This window comes from Diadema antillarum, unplaced genomic scaffold, assembly GCF_040938485.1.
Source record: "Diadema antillarum isolate AM-2024a unplaced genomic scaffold, OU_Dant_1.0 seq00001834_RagTag, whole genome shotgun sequence".
Lineage (NCBI taxonomy): Eukaryota > Metazoa > Echinodermata > Echinoidea > Diadematoida > Diadematidae > Diadema > Diadema antillarum.
Genome location: NW_027272507.1, coordinates 153,991 through 172,539, shown reverse-complemented (window position 1 = coordinate 172,539; position 18,549 = coordinate 153,991). Strand labels below are relative to the sequence as shown.

Genomic DNA, 18,549 nt, shown 5'->3' with positions numbered 1-18,549 from the left:
TATTATGTGTGCATACATGTCATATACATTTATGTATTATATTTTGCATGTGTATAGAGAAAGAAGGGAGAGATTGAGGGATAGGGATGGGAGAGATATAGACAGAATGATGGAGAGAGAGAAAGATAAAGAGAAGGAGAGATGGAGGGGAACGGAGAAGAGAGAGCCAGGAAAGTGGTGCACCCTGTGTAACACTGCCTCGAGATGGCTTCATCAGTAGTTGTGATAGCTGGAGTTGACATTCATGTCCTCTCTAACCTCTTAAATATTCTGCCAGGTGCCGGAAGATCTCTGAAGTCTGCCAAACTCAAGAAGGGATGGGGGGAGGGGGGAGGGGGGCTCTCATCTGGGGAAGGGAGAGAGAAAAAAATTGTCATTACTCGGCGCAGAAAGCCAGAAAACCACTCACAAATTGAGTTATGAAAAACTAATTAGCAAAAGTGCAGATAACATGTAAGGACTGGGGCAGGAAGAAGGTGTTCTTAAATCTAATTTGCCGGGAGCCAAGGAAGCCCAAGGAACAGCAAGGGAAGCCGGGGATTAGAAAATGATGATGATGATTATGATTAGAGGCAAGAGACACATCTTCCACCGCCACGCACGAGGAGTTAAAGAAAGTTGAACAAACTTGGCACGTACTGAAAAGTGAGGTTTTCTCTTCATTTTTTTTCCCTTATGTGTGTTTGTGCGTGTTTTTGTGTGTGTGTGTGTGTGTGTGTGTGTGTGTGAAAGTGTTTTTGAGTTGAATCATGCTCTATCAGGTTTCTCCACATTTTTCTTTCTTTTTTTGTCGTCAGCAAGGAGCAAAAAAATGTTGGAAATTCGCCGGGGAAGACGAGGATTTTGATGCTGGGTTGCCCACAGAGAGACACCTGTGTGGTGTATCAGAGGCGCTGCGCTAATATCTGTCAAGGCTGTAAGAGTGCCTGCCTGCCTGCTGTGGCGCTTGAACTTAGGGACAGATTAATTAAAGGTGACTTATTGATGAGCGCTTGCGAGCTTAATTGGTACATCAGACTGATGTTTTGTGCACATGTCTCCTCATTCTATAGCGGCATGGAGTGAGGGATGTGTGTGTGTGTATGTGTGTTTATGTGTATGTGTTTGGGGGGGGGGGGAGAGGGGAGGTGATTATGAAGAAGCTAGAACATCTTGAAGCAGTCGGAGAGTGTGTATGGAAAGAAGACTAGGAGGCCTAGGGGAAAGTTTACCTCGAAAAGGTGAAAGTTGCATCAAATGAAATTGATCAGAGATCAGAGCGCGAAGCTCTCGGAATGTCCAGATGCAAAATTGGAAAAGTATCAATGAAAGTCTTGACAGCGCGCGGAGGTGGCAAGCAATATTACTAAGTGGCCAATGGGGAGCCGGGAAATAGCCACCATGTTCATGTGACCTTGACTTTGCTCGCATTGATGCCGTCTTTTGCTTTGTTCACTCAAGGAGATATCAACCTCCTTGATTCACTCAAACAACAAAGTGTGTATATATGTGATAGGAATGCAGGACTTATCCTCCTTTGCCTCAGATGTTCAATATACCCAAGGTAGACACATGCACGTATCAAGAGATCAATTTCAAGATAAGAAGGGACTGCCGTGTTTTAACCCATTGCTTCCAAGATTACTTGATTTCCCATTGCTTCAAAACAGGGTGCACCCGGTTCCTGCAGACAACGGGTTAAGACTGACATTCTTATGGTCTTAACTTGTTCAGTATTTCTTTGATATGTCTCGAATATTCTCTGATTTGCTGTGTCAGTGGTCCTCCTCAAGGATGTGTTTTTTCTTCATTACCAGTATTTTCAAGATAGGTTGTCTTTGTTGTTGTTGTTGTTGTTGTTGTTGTTGTTGAGCCAGTCAGTGTAGTAAAGCAAACCAATGCATCAGTTCATTTTGTGATCCAGGACTGAATGTCACTAATGTTGGAAAGTGTAGGAAGACCTCAAAAGTTCTGTGCAATTAAGAAGCAAACATTCCATCAGAATGATTGCATTAGAAGGCATTTTGTGAAAGTCTTCTGGGTTTTGAAATGGAGGGGATAAGTAGAATTTGTTGTTGTTTGTAGAGGTCATCAGTGTATAACTTCTTTGCATCATGTAAGAAAGAAGATGCTAAGCCAATGCCGAGAATGCTCGCTTCCAAAGTCAAATCATGATGAGGGGGGAATTTCCATGTTATCGGAGTTGCTCACCTGTTGTCGCAAATGTTCGTGCTCGACGCCAAAATGTTGGGGACGATGACACGCCAACCCCGTCAGCGAGATGATCCGAGGCAACTGCTTCTCCCCGCTGGGTTAGGTCGACTAATCTCTGCCTTTCGGGGATGGACTGCCATACAGGAAATCTGCATTTTAAGATGTTAATCCGCGTTCAGTCACGATAGTAAGTCATCTCTAGTTTGTACCTTGTCTGAGAGACGCTGATGACAATGCCATAGATTATGTGAAGAGCCGTATCGACATATAGTTCGGCAAAACAAACACTCCCCCCCCCAAAAAAAAAAAAAAACAAAAAAAAAAAAAAAATATATATATATATATATATATATATATATATATAAGAGAGAGTGAGGGAAGTGGGGAAAAAAATAACAGACTGCGTTTTAGATACCGTGGATGAATCGTTATTTACCATGATTTGTCACATCTGATAAAATGTCTGACTTGTGTTTGTGGTAAGGGAAAATGAATTTCAAAAAAAGAAATGGAGAGATAAGGAGACGAAGAAAGCTTTATTACTGGCCTTTTATCGTCTCGCTTGGGCTGAAGTGTGTATATCACCACCTATGAACAGCCTCAAAAAAAAAAAAAGAAGCTAACCCAAGCCCCCTATCATCCCCAAGAATCTCTGCTGGACCGCCAAATGAATACGTAGTAAGGAGCAGAACGATAAAAATTCTTCGGGAACAAATCAAATTAGTGGCCATCGAGGGATTTTTCTCAAGGAAAGATGAGATCTGCCCCCATGTCCGCCTGTTGGACTGGATTATTCTGTCTCCGCGTGATTAGTGATTGTTTTTGTCTTTCCTCGTGCAACGTCTTTGGGACGGCAAATTTCATTCATGATATTGAATGGTATGAGCAATGGGAACAAATGAGCAGTAAATGCCAGCAGCGGTCTGTCGAAGGGAACGCAATTGCGGCAGTAAGGGCCCGAAATTGTCCCGATATTTGATCAATTTTTAGTGCTTTGGTGTTGGTCTTGCTAGATAGCAGTGAGAAATGCATTGCATTATTTGATTTCAGCTTCTCTCCCCACATTGGCATTGATGTTGTTTGTTCGTTTCCCTCATGAATTTATTTCGGGACCCAGTTTGGGATAAACTTTTCAAGATTTGGAAGCCGTAGTGAGGTTAGTGCAACACGTCATCGAGTGCTTCCGTTTGTCTCTTGCAATTTGAATCCAGCCTTGTAAAATGCACTTCTCGATCACAATGTTGGCTTTACCGGTCTTGCAGTCACATTAAAGCACATGAAGTGAGAGGGAGAGAGAGGAAAAAGGGACTGTAACAATGTTTCCAAAAGTTAGACGAATCTCAAACCAACAATCTGGATATATGCAAGCTGCAAGGTTTCCCTGTTGGTGTAAATGTTGTCATCATTTTTTTTCCAGCCCAAATCAAGGACATGTTGTCCATCCTCGGGTGGTTTCAATGGGCGGTTTCAATGGGCGGCAGAGTTAGCAGTTAGCCTGCCTTGGAACCACGCTCTCTGACAAGGCATATCTGGCACCATCAACGCATCTCTCATCATCTAGTAAAGCATCACCCTATCACTTGCATTGACTCCACTGTAGAAGAGGATAGACATGGGATGAATCTTCTTTCTCCTTCCCTCATCCTGCCATTGACATCTGTCACTGAGATTTTTTTTTGTCCATTTATTTCTTCCACCTTTTTTTCTCCCACGTGTCCTCTTAGTCCCACTCATAGTGTCTGTAAAAAAGAGCTGATCCGACGCGGCGAGGGATGTATAGTAATCGTGACTTGCTGCCGTGCGCGGATGCGGCGGCTAGTTGTCGACGCCCGCATCCCCTCTTCGTGAAGTGCATTCTGGACATTTTGCGTCATCCAGTCTGTCAGTGCCCCTAAGGCTGCCTTGCCCAAACACACCCGGTCCCCCCCCCCCCACTTCCAACCCTTTCTCCATCTTGCCGCTCAATTTCTATCTTCCCCCTTCTCTCTATCTGCTTCCTCCATCCACTGCTATTAAGGGTGGTAAGCCCAAGACAAACCCTTGGTCTTTCCACCTGCTGCTAAGCCACAGCTTCCAGTGATGAGGGCTGGTGGCTGAGGACCGAGGCTTCAGTTCTGGGCGGAGCCATCGCCCGCGACTACGGCCTCATCACTGCGGCCGGCAGAGGGTGACATCACCGCTGCAGTGTTTGTTTGTCGAAGAGAGGAGCAAGGCGAATTCATCGTGCCCAGGAGCTTATCATCCAGTAGGCCTCTTTGCACTTGCCCTCTCTCTAGCTCTTTTCTCCCCCTTTCCATCCATATACCTACCTTTAGGGGAAATGTTCATTTTCACCAAAACATTTGCCGCCCTAAAATCCCTCAGCTGTTGGTAGTAGCTAAGCCCCCCTCCCGAAGAGAGCCCTCCCTGTTACCCCACCAAGAGGAAAAATAAATGGAAAAGGAATGAGGGAGAAGGAAAATAAGGGAAGAAAACAGAGAAGAAACACAAAAAGAAATGAAGGAGAGAGGGAGATCATACTGTAGCTTGGATAAAGCAAAATACTGCTCATCATCACATGGTAGTAGCTTGTGGGGAGTGGGAGAGAGCGAGTAGGGGGTAATTCATTGACGGTATGAGTTTGGGATCCCCTAGCTGTCAGCTGCCGTGCATGTGTGCCCACACTCATTGTCTTGACAGGCCTAATTTCCACCTGTAGTCGCTTGCCGATTGTTATCACCCTCATAACCGACTAGGAGAGCAATATTTCCAGATTACGACCAAGAAAATATTGTCGATCCCAACATAAATATTATCCCTATCGCTAGGACCACCCCACCATCTCCCCCCCCCCCCCATCACCAAGTAGTCACTACGCCACTCCAACTCCTCTTTTCTTCATCATTGAGACAGTGAGTCACTTACGGCCACAGTTCAAACAAAGACGCTTTTCCTTGTGATTGGAAGAATCATCTCAAAGTATGCTCAAAATTTGCGAGCAAAGTGCCGAAAGCGTCGCAAGCAGTATGTGATAGGGATACACAAAGTTGTGAGGTCATTGCTGGTGTGGCACAATTATAGGGCATTTACGGCCGCTCCGAAACAGAAGCAAGAAAAAGATGTTATGTATCACAATTGCTACTGTTTGTGTCAGAGTCTACAGGGAAGATCACAGCAGTAATGATATTAGCTGTGCTAATTGGCACACAAATTTGAAAGATAGATATGTTTATGCCCAGAGCTTCTTTTCGCTGAGATGTTTACAGAGTGTTAGAACAAGCAAGAAGAGCCTATATAATATATAGTATATGCTCATCGTTCCGGGAAAATACGTCATCTGAGTATATGTCTCAGTGTCTAATTGCTGATAACTGACATAAGGTGGCATTTAATTGAGTGAAGGGCCTTTCGGGAGTTTTCTGTCCTAGCGGTGGAATGTAACGTTTATGCCCTCTGAGGTCGTGTCCTGCACACAGTTGTGCCGTGTCTTGGCGAGAGCCCCGCGACAATAGAGCGGCCTAATGAGTCATGCCGAATAGACCCAGGAATGTGCCGTCCGTTTCTCTTCTTCCATTGGCAAGCGATTAATGTAATTCGGCCCCCCAACGGGGGATGTCCTGGCCAGGCCTCCTCCCCCGACATTGCCTCTCATTAAAACATCTGTCATCGCGTCAATTATTGAGACTTTACCAGAAGAACTCTTGGGGTCCTAATCAATGCATCTCTTAGAAAACTCGCTTCTCGGGTTGTGAACTGGGGGAGCACACAGGACAAGACACAGCTTCCCCCTCCTCAGGCTAGGACCTGCACAGACTGGGACTTGGCTTGGGGAGGAGGTGTGGGGGATGGGGGGATGGAGGGGGTTTGGGGGGGGGGAGGGCTAGAGACAAGGGTTCATCCCCCAGAGATGCCCAAGGAGTCTCAGGGAGGAGTGGAGCCCAGTTCCAAAATAGGTCAGTAATTTGATTCGATACAGATTGACGAGGTCCCTTGACACGACAAACAGGATTGTAAGCATGCCACAATGCCTTCTCCTTTTGTTTCCTTGTAGCCCATTAATCACGCTATAGTGTTTGGCGTACCTTTCTGGGAGAAGTTCAGATCTTTTTTTTAATTTCAGTCGAAGTGATCGCAGCCCCCCTCAAACCAATCAATCACCAAATTAAACTTGTGGCACTGTGAAAAAGAATCGGCATTCTTTGGATCTGACCCGTAAGTCGACTCATTACTCAGAAAGGGGAAAATACCCATAATCAAGACATATTATCCCTCAGTTTTGTTGAGAACGTGACTCCTGATAATGACAGGCTGCTAGAACTCGATTTCGTGGTAGCTATACAGCAAAACTAAAATACCAAATACTGGCCCAAAGCAGTGATACTGATTCTTCCACACAAAACCATGGCATTTCTTTAGACAACATTGTAAGTACAGCTTCTTTGCACAGGCCCTCATGTTAATCAATGGATTAATCTGTAATTCCCAAATACATGATTTTTGTGATAAGTGAGAATGATGACTATTGGAAATGCATCAAGTGTCCTAAAGTCATTTTAAAAAGCAGAAAATAATCTTAAACAAAATAGTCCTCACAGCTAAAATTAACAGGTGATAGAGATGGGAAAAATAAAGTTTATACATATTTGTGATAAGACTTTAGTACAAACCAAACAAAAAGTGGGCACATGATGTTCTGAATGTTTTTGCCCATTTGCAGACAATATTGTTTGAATCAGAGAGGGCTGACTATGGAAGGCCAAGAAACTCCTTTGTTAATTTGTATTATAAGCCTCGAGATATTACAAAATCCTTTACCCCATGTGTTTCCTTGCGTGTGTAATGTATTACGAAGTGGGAGCGCTGTGGCATAGTGGATAAGACTCCTGACTCCCAGTAGCAGGACCCGAGTTTGATTCCCGCCCAGTGCTTACATCCTTGGACAAGATGTTTTTACCCACTACAATAATGGCAGGGACCTATGGTAGAGCAGTGGCAACACTGAAGAGGCTACGGTACCCTGGATAAATATGACCTTGTTGTTGTTGATGTTGTTGTTGTTGTTGTTGTTGTTGTTGTTGTTGTTGTTGTTGTCATTTCAATGGAATATGATTTGGTATCTTATTCATGGATATCTGAATTTAATTTAGGGTGTGCGGACCCTTGACTGAGAGAACTGGTATTTACTTTACGCAGCTTGTGTTTTGGTAATGCTCTTTCTCATATTGCATTCATCACATGTAATGTCACCATCGTTAACCGCCGAGTCGCATGATGCTTGCCGGTCTGGATGATGGTGTGGTATGATTCAACAGAATGATGGTGCACTACAGTTTCTCCTCGTCAGCAGCCTCCGGGGGTTGATAGGTATGACCCCAGTATATACGCCCGCTAGTGGTGTGTTGAAAATCCCTCTGATGCAAGTCGCAGCCTGGAAGTGAGGCTAAGGGCGACCATGGGGGAGGTCACAGTTCCATCTTGTGTGAGCTGGAAAACAAGCCAATGGAGAATCCCCAATATAGTAGTTACTCTCAGAAAAAGAATGTTTTTAGAATTACCCCATGATTCCCCACCCCCTTCTTCCTAATGGAACGAAGAAATCTCTTTCCCCGAAGTTCGCTGCTATTATTTTATGCGCGCTCAGTTGCCTTCACTTGAAAATCAGAAGAGGTCATTGAACTTTCTTTTTTTGTTTGTTCAACAACAACTTCAGCATAAGTCTTGCATGTAGATCAACTTAATGTGAGATTCACTGGAAATTGTATTAAATTACTAATGATCACAAACTCTCTACTCGTACTACTGAAAAAAAAAACAGATTGTGATCAGTGGTATAGTTGTAGCATCATTATTTAGCAGTTAATATGATGGGAAGTTTTTTGTTTTTGTATCGTTTTTTTTTTTTTTTTACTGGCATTATTGTTGTCATGGTCCTTCATCTTCGAATGCTAATGCCTGTATCGCCTTTATTATCATCATCGTCTTCTGTATGGTATTTATTCATTGGTGGTTGGTCGAAGTACCGGTCACATTGAGTATCGAAGGATCCGAATACTTAGCATCATGCTGCCAAGTTGTCATGAGGAAAGTTTGTTATGTCCGCAGACTCGTGCACCTGTGCAGTTCTCTCACTCGTTGTGATGGAATTCTGCGAGAAGTGGGAGAATGATGCACAGTCCTCTTGAAACGATGGGGGTCACGTGATCCAGCTGAGCTGATCCGCCCTCATAGGCCGCGGCATCGGGAATTTGCCGCTTCATGTTACCACCAATAATGACGAATCAATACCGTGATCCCAGGTGTTTACCTGTCACTCTGATTACTTGCCGTATGTACATGTGTTTTCTTCTTCTTCTTTTTTTTTTTGATATCTCCTTTATGGTGAGAGGAGTGCACTGTGGGCGCATCACACACTGTGTTGCAGGAAACTGGGTTTGCCAGACTGTGCTTGTTTGACGCCAACTTCGTGCGATTTGTTTACAAGACCCCCGGAATCATTAGTCACGGGCGTTACAGTTGATTAGGATGGGTGAGGTGAGGGAAGGCCAGTAGCTGAGGTCAGGACACTGGGCTTGTACCGTCGTAACACAATCACCTCCAGTGAGATCGTCTTCAAAGTAAAGGAATAATTATGGTCACGGTGGTTTAGGACAGGAAAGTGGATAATGAGCGCAGAATCAAGTACTGAATCACCGTCTCAATTTTTTCTCTTTTTTAAATCTTCTAATTTTTTGGCAAGAGTAGAAGAAGAGAGATCAGGGCGAGAAAGGGAGCGAGGGAGGAAGATACGGTGCTTGTCTCATAGCGGATGGGGAGGGGTCATCTTCCGTTCTGTCTTCTGCCGTTCTGTCAAGCAGGATGAGAGAAGGAAGGTCAATTTGGTGTGGTCAGCGGACGGAGGAGGAGGCAGTGGACAAGGAGAGGCTGATCTGCATCCCTGCGATAGAGGATGTGCAGCTGTCTGCAGACCATGCGGTGAAAAAAAGGGGGGGGGGTTCAGCTTTGTAGAGTCATGTGTAGGCAGTCGTCTGCACTGTGCGCATCACCTACCTGCATGGGCTTGGTGCTGGGGATGCGTTGAGGGGGAAAAGGAGGGGGGAGGAGGTGGGAGGGGGTTGGGGAGGAATCTCCAGGGATAAGGCATTCACAGGGGTGATTCACCGTCCCCTCGCTCTGGCTGACATGCGGGCCTGTCATCTGGTGCTCAGCTCCCTATTTCCTCCCCAATGATGAGTAACGCCACCAGCACCACCGGGCCAGGCATTGACCTTGATTACAAGCCTTCATCACAAATTTACAAAGCACAAAATGAGGAGAGAGAGAGGGGGGATGAAGGGAATAGACAACATCAACAACATGAAAACAAGGAAGAGCTACTAAAAACTAAACATCCTGTACAAGTTATTTGATACTTCAGCAGATTTCATTTCAGTTGCGCTTGATGGCGTGTCCAGCTGCAACTTGACCCGAACTTTCTCCAGTCTGCTGAGAAAGGATGCGGGCGATGAGTGCGTCGCCATGGAGACTGCTCAACTTGTGATGTGTGAATGTGTCGGGATGTGAGCTGGAGGAATGTGACTTACTTGTTTTCTGTGTTTCAGGTGTTACCTGATTATAGAGAGTGCACAAGAAACTTAGACAAATGTTATCTGGTATTTTGAGCAGAGAGTTGGAAAGCAAATGATTTTTATCTGAGAGCAGGTGCTGTATGCTGATGCAGGTGTAAGTTATCTTAAGGAAATGTGCCAGATGTACTATGTACAGATGAGGCTACAAGTACCAGTCAGGGCAGCATTGCTTTCAGAAGTCTTCCGTAAGAGCAGAACTAGAGAAGATAACTTGTTTTGCAAATTTGCACAGAAATTGAAAAACATGTGTTTGACCCCTCTTCCTCCATTTCATAGCTTCAATTAATATGAAGATAGCATGAGGGTTGTCGTAGGGTGGTTACACATAAAAAAGATAATTTTTTTAGGAGGGAATGAAGATTTTCAATGATGATTCAATTCATTATTAGAAGGATAGGTCTGGTAGACATGGTACATCAGAAACCATGATTTGAATGTGAATGTGTTTTAGCTTCACTGCACTTAATGTTCATCCTTGGTGAGTTGAGTTGTAAAACGCAGCACATGCAGTTCATCGGAGGAAGTGGTTTGAAGATCATGTAAGCTCTACGTCCCAAATCATGTTTTATAGGTCAAGCGGGAAGACAAGAATCCATACCGGTACCGTGACTTGATTGATTTTTTTTTTTTTTTTTTTTTTACTAGAAGTCACATCCAGATTACAATTTAAAGGGACTGTGCAGTACTGGTTGAGGTAGGGATTCATGTTTTGAACATTCCTAAGTGAGATAATGAAAAGCCTCTTATGAAATATGAAAGAGCATGTAATTTTAAGAAGGATTCAACGTTTATTTGATGAAAATTGGTTTTCAAATAGCTGAGATATCAAAAAAAGTGCTAATAATAAAAGGCGACATGCCCTAACTTTATTAGTATCTCTTTGTTTCACCCTGTTTTTGGATATCTCAGCCATTTCAAAACCGATTTTCATCGAATAAACTTTTGACACCCCTGAGAACCGCATGCTCTTTGACATCTCATAGAGTGGTTTCTGAATATCTCACAAAACGCTAAAAGCTAAATCTTCACCTCGACCAGAACTGTACACACCCTTTAAATTTGTGATTGTAATTTGAATTTGTGGTTCTAGTTTGGTTGCACACGTCCTACAAAATCATAATTTGAAGGGATTTTTTTTTTTCTACGAATGACAAATATGCTCTGGAGTGTATAAACCCCTTCTAGTTGTGAATGAACTTTGTTTGACTTGTGGAACATGAAGTGGAGGGAACTGTCCTGTGAGGGCTTTACAACAGCATCTGTAAGTTTTTGATTAGAAAAATAAATAAATGGTGATGTCGAAAAAAGCGCTCGACTTGAAAGTCATTTCAAAGTTCCATGCGGGGGATTTCAGTGAAACTTTGCCATAATGGGACTTGATTGAGGTTTAGAGCTTGTACCTGTGCTCCACTTATTCATGTTGACACAATTTTTCCAAGCAAAAACAAGCTCAAAGTGCAGTAAGAATAAAGCATCAAGCGGAGGAATCTTGACGAAGTATGAAATTATTCGTTTAGCAAGTCATTGCCCACCATCCTGGGAGCTGATAGTGCACTCTTAGAGGATTATGATATTCCAAACTCTTTTATTGTTTTGGTCGTCTTTTCCATGATTTTCCTCATTTTCTTTTTTTGTTTTTGTTTGTGTTTTTTTGGTGCATTGAACCCCCGGAATGCAAGACCACAGGCCATTGAACTGGCTGAACAATCACCGTGTAATCGCTTCTCTCTGGGTATTACACACCTAGGGACTGGGATTTTGCCAATTCACAGAAGGGGAAAAAAAAAAGAACCGAGCTTAGCGTTTACTTCAAACAAATAATACACTTCAGAAAAAAAGAGAAAAAAAGATGAAGCATATTTTGTGGTAAAATTGTTGCGGTTACTCACTTGTGCCGAGATTTCTTTTTTTTTCCTTGAAGACCATAAAAAATTGATGATTACACAAATGGAGCAGATACAGCCGTGAAGCAAATTTGTAGTCAGCAAAAACAGATGAAAGAACAACAACTCTGACAAACTTTCAGGAATAGATAATAGAAAAAAAAAACAACATACATACATACATGTAAACCACTATGCATACATTTGCACATGCACGGATTACATGCTTACTGAGTACATACACACACACACATAGCATACTTACATATTCATAAGCACAGATACACACACACAGTTCAGGTGAGTAGGTACATCGTGAGAGGTTTAATTGGCATTTGCCTGTAGTACCATGTCAGGACCAGATACTGTAATGTAATGCAGTGACAACCTCAGCATCTTTGGGTGAATGTCAAAATTAAACCCTGCACAAGTTTTTTTTTTTTAAACCCCACATGAGTTATAAATATATGAAATCAACTTTTTACATCAAGTATTTGTACACTCATGATGTCTGTAGTCTAAAACTGTATCAGTCATCCATTACCATTTGCAAGATGTGTGTGTGTGTGTGTGTGTGTGTGTTTCCTTTTTTCATTTCTTCTTCTTTTCTTTTTTCTTTCAAGGGAAAGAAAAGTGAAAGGGGGTGGGGGTAGTGGGAAGGAGGTCAGAAATCTCTGGAAATCCATTTGTCCCTCTGCCTTTCGTGTCAGCCCATGGACTTCATCTTTCATGCATCTTTTATTGACCAGACATCAGAAGTGACCCTTTTATCCCTCCCCCAGAATGAACTGGCCATTAAGCCGTCCCCAGCATTCCCGCCTTGCATCTATCTTCATTTTTCGTCTCCTGTCCGAACACATTTCAAGAACTAACTCTCCCCCTTTTTTTTTGCTCCGTGTGCTTTTGTAGCTGTAAAGCTGGTGCCAAATATATATACTGTATTATATATATTTCCATACATACACATACATAATTCATCTGTTGCTTCTGTTGATGGTTAAGCTGTATATGTTCTTATACTTAATATCCATCATGTGCGAGAATTGAGGTTAAGCATGGTTACCACGCAGAACCGGCCTGACTTTGGTCGCAACAAGATCCCGACTTTTCTTGCTACTTCACCATTTTCATTTCATTTCATTTTATTTCATGTCAGGTGCACTCTCTGTCATGTTTTGCTCATACTGAGGTATACTGTGCCCCTCTGTGGAGAAAACAAAAAAGAAAAACCAAACAATCAAACTAGGCCAAGTGTGGGAGTTGAGGAAAAAGTGGATATGTCTGTGTCACATGGGTAGTGGGATATCCCAACTTCCAAGAACTTTGGGTATTATACACACAAAGCAAAGAAGTTGCATTGTTGTTTAGCTCTCAAAAGTCAAAGCTGGTTTTCATACGATGATGTAGTGATGCAGCAAGTAGACTCTGATGGAAAGCCAGATGCTGTTGTCACAATATTTTCAGTCCAACTCGAAGTGACATGGATTGTAGGATTGTTCTCCCGTGCAGAGGCGGAGTCTGACCCTCCCCCTTGAAATGAGCCCCCTCCAGCCACCCCTCGGAGCCCCTGCAGCCACTCTCCAGAGCCCCTCCTGCCCCTCCTCCTCCTCCTCCTCCTCACCCTGCTCCTTCCAGGGAGGTTGGGTTGGGAGGACTTGAAACTGCTCCCCCACAATTCAGCCTCTGCTTCAAGTTACCATGGGAACGAACAAAACCAAATTGTTGGATGAAAGTTTTAAAAGAGCAGGAAACAAACAACAAACTCAAGGAAAAGAAAAAGTCAGAAGAGAGATAGAGAGGGAGAACACAAAAAAAGGAAACTTTTTCCATACTTTGCAAACCAGAGTCTTGCGCTTTCAAGAGCACACCAAACGTCAACGTGAATCCATCTCACTGCCAATATATCATTTGCGGGGACGGAGGACCGTCAAGGAATGTTGTTGATTTGTTTCTGACTGTCTCCCAAGATTTGCAGAGGTCAGATGAAGGTCATTATTAATGCGAGGTAAACACTAGGGTCACTTTTCCATTTAGGAAAAAAATGAGTTGACATTGATACTGCCAAAAAAAGAAAATACAAAAAGGCAGAAAGAGAGAGACGGGGCAAAAAATATTCTTCAGGACAAAAAGAAAAGAGCTTTTAGGAGAAAAGTTTCCATGGCTCCTAAACTTCTTTCCCTCACCATGCCTCAGTTATGTGACATTTCACATTAGTAATAACCTTCTTGAGTTTTCGGGTATTTGATTTCATTGCAGTTGGCTGTTATTCTGTTGCTCTTTCTTCTTCTTCTTCTTCTTTTTTTTTTGCCTGACCTAACCTAGATTTCATGGGTTTTGATGATGAGTTCAATTACCAAACAGAGGTCATTCACCTGAAGAATATCAGTGCCTTGTCTGGAGAACGGCTCCACCTGACTCTTGTCAAATGCCATGGAATATGTCCCCCTTTTTTTTACTAAATCATCTTTTTTTTATGATCTGCTATCATAGCATTCCAGGTGTACGGTCATCTTCCTGTTTTCCACTTGTTTTTTTTTCTCTCTCTCTTTTTTTTCCGAAAGAGGTTTGCTGTCTGGGATGAAAGTCTGGAATGTAATTCAATTCAACCTGCAGTCTTCATGATACCTTATCGTATAAGTAGAACCTCAAATTTTTATTGAAAGTAATAACAGATGGGGAGACAGAGGAGGGAGAGATAATTTCAATCATCTCTAAATGATATTTCATAGCATTTTTTTATTCATTTTATTTATCTTTTTAATGACAAGCTTTATGCCTATTGAAGATGTAACACCATACTGTAAAAGTGGATATTTTCGTGTGAGTAATTTGTGTGTGTGTGTATTTGGTCGGGTGAGATTAGTTTTGTGTGTTTTTAATTCCACGGAATCAAGACATCAAATACTGTAACATATTACAAGTGAATATATTCGTGTGCTTTCATTTTCATGCTGGTTTATAGTTGCGCGAAATGAGCAAAAATTTCCACTTCTACAGTAACTCGTGACCACATTATATTTGGCAATAAGGAAGTGATGTTCCAGCTTGTGCTTGGCACATGTGTTTGAGACGGCAGTAGTATTATAGTTCCTATGAATGGGATATGATTGGATGATGTAGCTATTCTTTGGGGTTTTAAAACAGTGCATGGAAAAAGAATTATGTTATATCAAAATCGTTGCAGCTGCTTGACAATGAGGATTGATTAGGAGATCATATCTAGATGAGTGAAAATAGTATCTCTCTCATTCATAGTCGTGATAAGAGTTTAAAAGCCAACACACGAGTCACTATGATGTTTAATGTTTTGATGTTTTACAATATTCCCTTCTACCAGAACGAGAAGAAAGAGCGAAGTTAAATTCTACATCCTTCTCTGCAAGATCTCTGCCTCCACCGAGGCTGGTAGAAATTAATAGAAGATTACCCGCGCCCGGCAAAATTTGTCTCTCTTCAATTAAAATTGGGCAGAATCTGGCTGGGAACTTGTGCTCATTCTCCCATATTTTCTCAGCTCTCTACATGCGTGGGCTTCAAGGAAATCACTATTTGATGGAGGGAGGACTCGATTTTTTTTTTTTTTTTGAGGTACCTGGTTTATCCAAGTTTGCACATCTCTGTCTTAATTAAAGATCCCGCCTCAATTTTAGGCATCCTTGTTTTAAAAAAAAAAGAAGAGAAAAATGATTGGTTGTGTGATGTCAATAAGAGAAGAGGCGGAGAGAGAGAGAGAGAGAGAGAGAGAGAGAGAATCAAGAATTGCCAACTCCCGTAGTGTGTCGTGTTAAGTAATATGAGGTGATTGAGCATCAGTGTGATTGATGTATTTGATGCGATTGTGCCTTGACTTTTCATTTTTTGATTGGTTTGATATGGGATAAGACGACAGTATGATTGATTGCTATATCCATCGCTTCTGCTTTTCTCTCATGTATTTAGGAAACCGACATGAGTCTACCCTGATCTGAATGTATAAAATTCATACATAGTCAACTCATATGAATACATGCGTATAAATGCCGTGGCGTTTCTCACAATCAGCAAAATTTGACAAAGATGATCAGGATTTTGATCTGTTTCACATGTATCGCATTTTTTTTTTTTATCGAAAGCCCACACAATTTGGTATTCCATGCACACAAGTTCACGTGAGATGGGATGTTCAAATTAAGAGTGATATATGGGTATCTACATATCAATGACGATCGTGGTAATTGGCACAGCATGTCAGTGATATTGTGTGATTGTAGAGATGATGACTTTCAAAGGATACAAATGATGATAAAGCTACCCCTGATAATTCTGTGGGGGTATTCTGGTGGTGGTGACTTTGATGTGAATGTTAGTAGTTATGATGCCTTCAACTGTTTTAGTGATATTTGTCATGGCTTAGTGATTGGAGATATGTTGTTGATAAAGGTTAAAAAGGGATTCAGATTGGAAGTTTTTTGTGAGATAATTTGAAACCACTTTTATGAAATATTAAGGACATAGAATTCTAAGAGGAATTCAAAGTTTATTTGATGAAAATTGGTCCTAATGAAAGGTGGGACCCACCTTTTATTGGGACCATTTTGTTTTGCTTTGCTTTTGGATATCTCGGCCTTTTCAAAACCAATTTTCATCAAATAAACTTATAATTCCTCTTAGAATTGTACGCTCTTTAATAGAGGTATCTAATTATTTCAAATAAAATTGAAGCCTGTTTTCCCATCTCAACCAACCAACCAACCAACCAACCAAAACTATACTATCCCTTTGAAATCAGTCATAACAATGTTTAGACCTCTGAAGGATATTTATCAAATAGGGATGTCCTTTCCACGAATATGATGACATTTTCTCCCCCACTTCTTTCTTCTCCCCGCTTCAGATGGTGGTCTGGAAAACAGTCTTGGGTCAGGGGATGGCACGGGCGAGGAGGATGACGACGACAGACTAGCAAAGAGACAGAAGAAGCGGGGCATCTTCCCCAAATCGGCAACGAACATCATGAGGGCCTGGCTCTTTCAGCATCTTACGGTGAGCACTTTCAGGCGAGATGAAGTTGTCCGAAAAGTCTTGCCCTCCTCAGCCGCAAGATGAATTAATTTCTGCTCACAGTATCAACAGCAGCGTGACAGATGAACTAGCCGTACAATTGAAGTGCAATATGAAAATCACATATGAGATATGGCTTGTGGCTTTTGATCAGAATTGTGTAGCAAGTGTAGCTGTGACAAGTAGGCCTATTTGATGTAATATTTCAAGGAAAGCTGTCAGTGCTGCAGTTACTGTGCCAAACAACAACTAGAAAAATACTTATTACTCATATCTGTACGGATGAAAATGGGACATTTTGAGATGACACTTAATTCAGAGGGACATCATGAAGTGTCTTCTTTGCAGATGTCTGTAAAAACCTTGAAAGCATATGTAATATTTGCAAAATAAAGTTCCTCTTATTTGCAGATGCCTGTAAAAACCTTGAAAGTATATAGTAATATTTTCAAATAAAAGTTCCTCTTATAATGTATCTTCATCTCCCCACTGTTCATCTCCTCTCTTTCCTTCTCCTCCTTTCATCATCTTTAAAAGGTCAACATTTGAAAGGAAAGCCTGCATTTCAACTTTTTATTTTTATTTTCCTCAATTTAATGCATTCTTATTAAATTTCCTTGACCAGTCCTTTGAAAGCAAAAGACAAAACAAAACAAAACAAACAAAAATTGACCTGTGATCTGGTGTTTCCATGCATATCCATTTACTTTTCTGTCATAAACTCCACGTCACAAACCTGATATCATCAGTGGCTTGCTCCTATGATGTGCTTCGTATATATATCTCAAGTGTGGCTTTCTGGAAAATGCTCCAGGCGCATCATCCTATACTCTGTTTGAATCTGTTATCTTCCTGCTTTTCTCCGTGTCTTCTTTGACCTTCTGTATTGTGTTACTTTTTATTTCTCGCTCATTATTTTGCCATTTGTCTGCAACTTCTTCCTCTCTGCTGCTGTTATTGTCTTTCCTCCTCCACCCGACTTTTCATCCTTTTTTTTTCTCCATCTTTCGTCCATTACAATCTTCTCGTTCATCTACTTTACATCCCTGGTGTCTCTCTCTTTTTCTTCTTGCTCTCCAATATCTTTTCCTTTCACCTTCTTCTTTTTTTCTTTTTTTTTTGCATTGGTTTTTTTTTTTTTGTTGTCCCTGTTGTGCATTTTTCCTACTCCTACATCACTCCTTACCGTGGCCGTGTGGGAAAGCATCGCGATGCCAACACGTTCACGCCCGAACCACATTTGGGATGTGCTGAGGTTCTCCATCATCCTTACACTTTCCATCCAGCCCAATTTACATTTTGGCTGTTTTTGCTGTCGTGCGTGTGTGTAGAGCAGAGCAAGGAATGCCCCCTTTTCTCTCCGGCCAGTAGAGGCAAGGGAGAGGGTCATTGAGGGAGGGAGGTGGGGGGGAGGGGGAAAGAGGGGGGCTGCTGTTTTGTGTTGGTCAAGGGATGGAGAAGAAGCATAGAGGGGAACAAAAGGGGAGGAAACATTTTCTGTGATAATCAAGAATGTAGATTTGAAGGGAGAAGATCGGAAAAAATTCGGGGGGGGGGGGGGGGGGGGAGGAGAGGCGACTATACTACTCATGAGGCGGTCACGTGCTGAGATTTGAAGAGCAGAATAAAGGGGGCTGACCGCTTGTGGCAAAAGGGAGTGGACGGGGATGTCTCGGGTGTGCTTGGTTTAGTGCTGGCCGATCTTTCTGGCTTTGTTGAAGGTGCAAAGGTGTACCAGATTTTAGGCTGAAATACACTCTCTCATATGATAAGCTGATTGTAAGAACCGCTTGATATCCCGTCTACATCAGTCTTTTGCTTTGTTTAAT

General features: G+C 42.2%; 1 protein-coding gene across 4 annotated transcripts in view; it reads left to right on the top strand.

Moving 5' to 3' along the window:
- LOC139712646 (homeobox protein Meis1-like) overlaps positions 1 to 18,549 on the top strand; it is a 176,290-nt gene that overhangs the window by 110,565 nt on the left and 47,176 nt on the right. For all 4 annotated transcript variants that reach the window (XR_011709577.1, XR_011709576.1, XR_011709575.1 and 1 more), the window contains exon 8: positions 16,554 to 16,702. Coding sequence is in view for 1 of the 4 variants with exons in the window: in XM_071624454.1 (XP_071480555.1) it covers positions 16,554 to 16,702 (149 nt within the window). In the remaining 3 variants the exon portion in view is untranslated. The remainder of the gene's footprint in view (positions 1 to 16,553; positions 16,703 to 18,549) is intronic.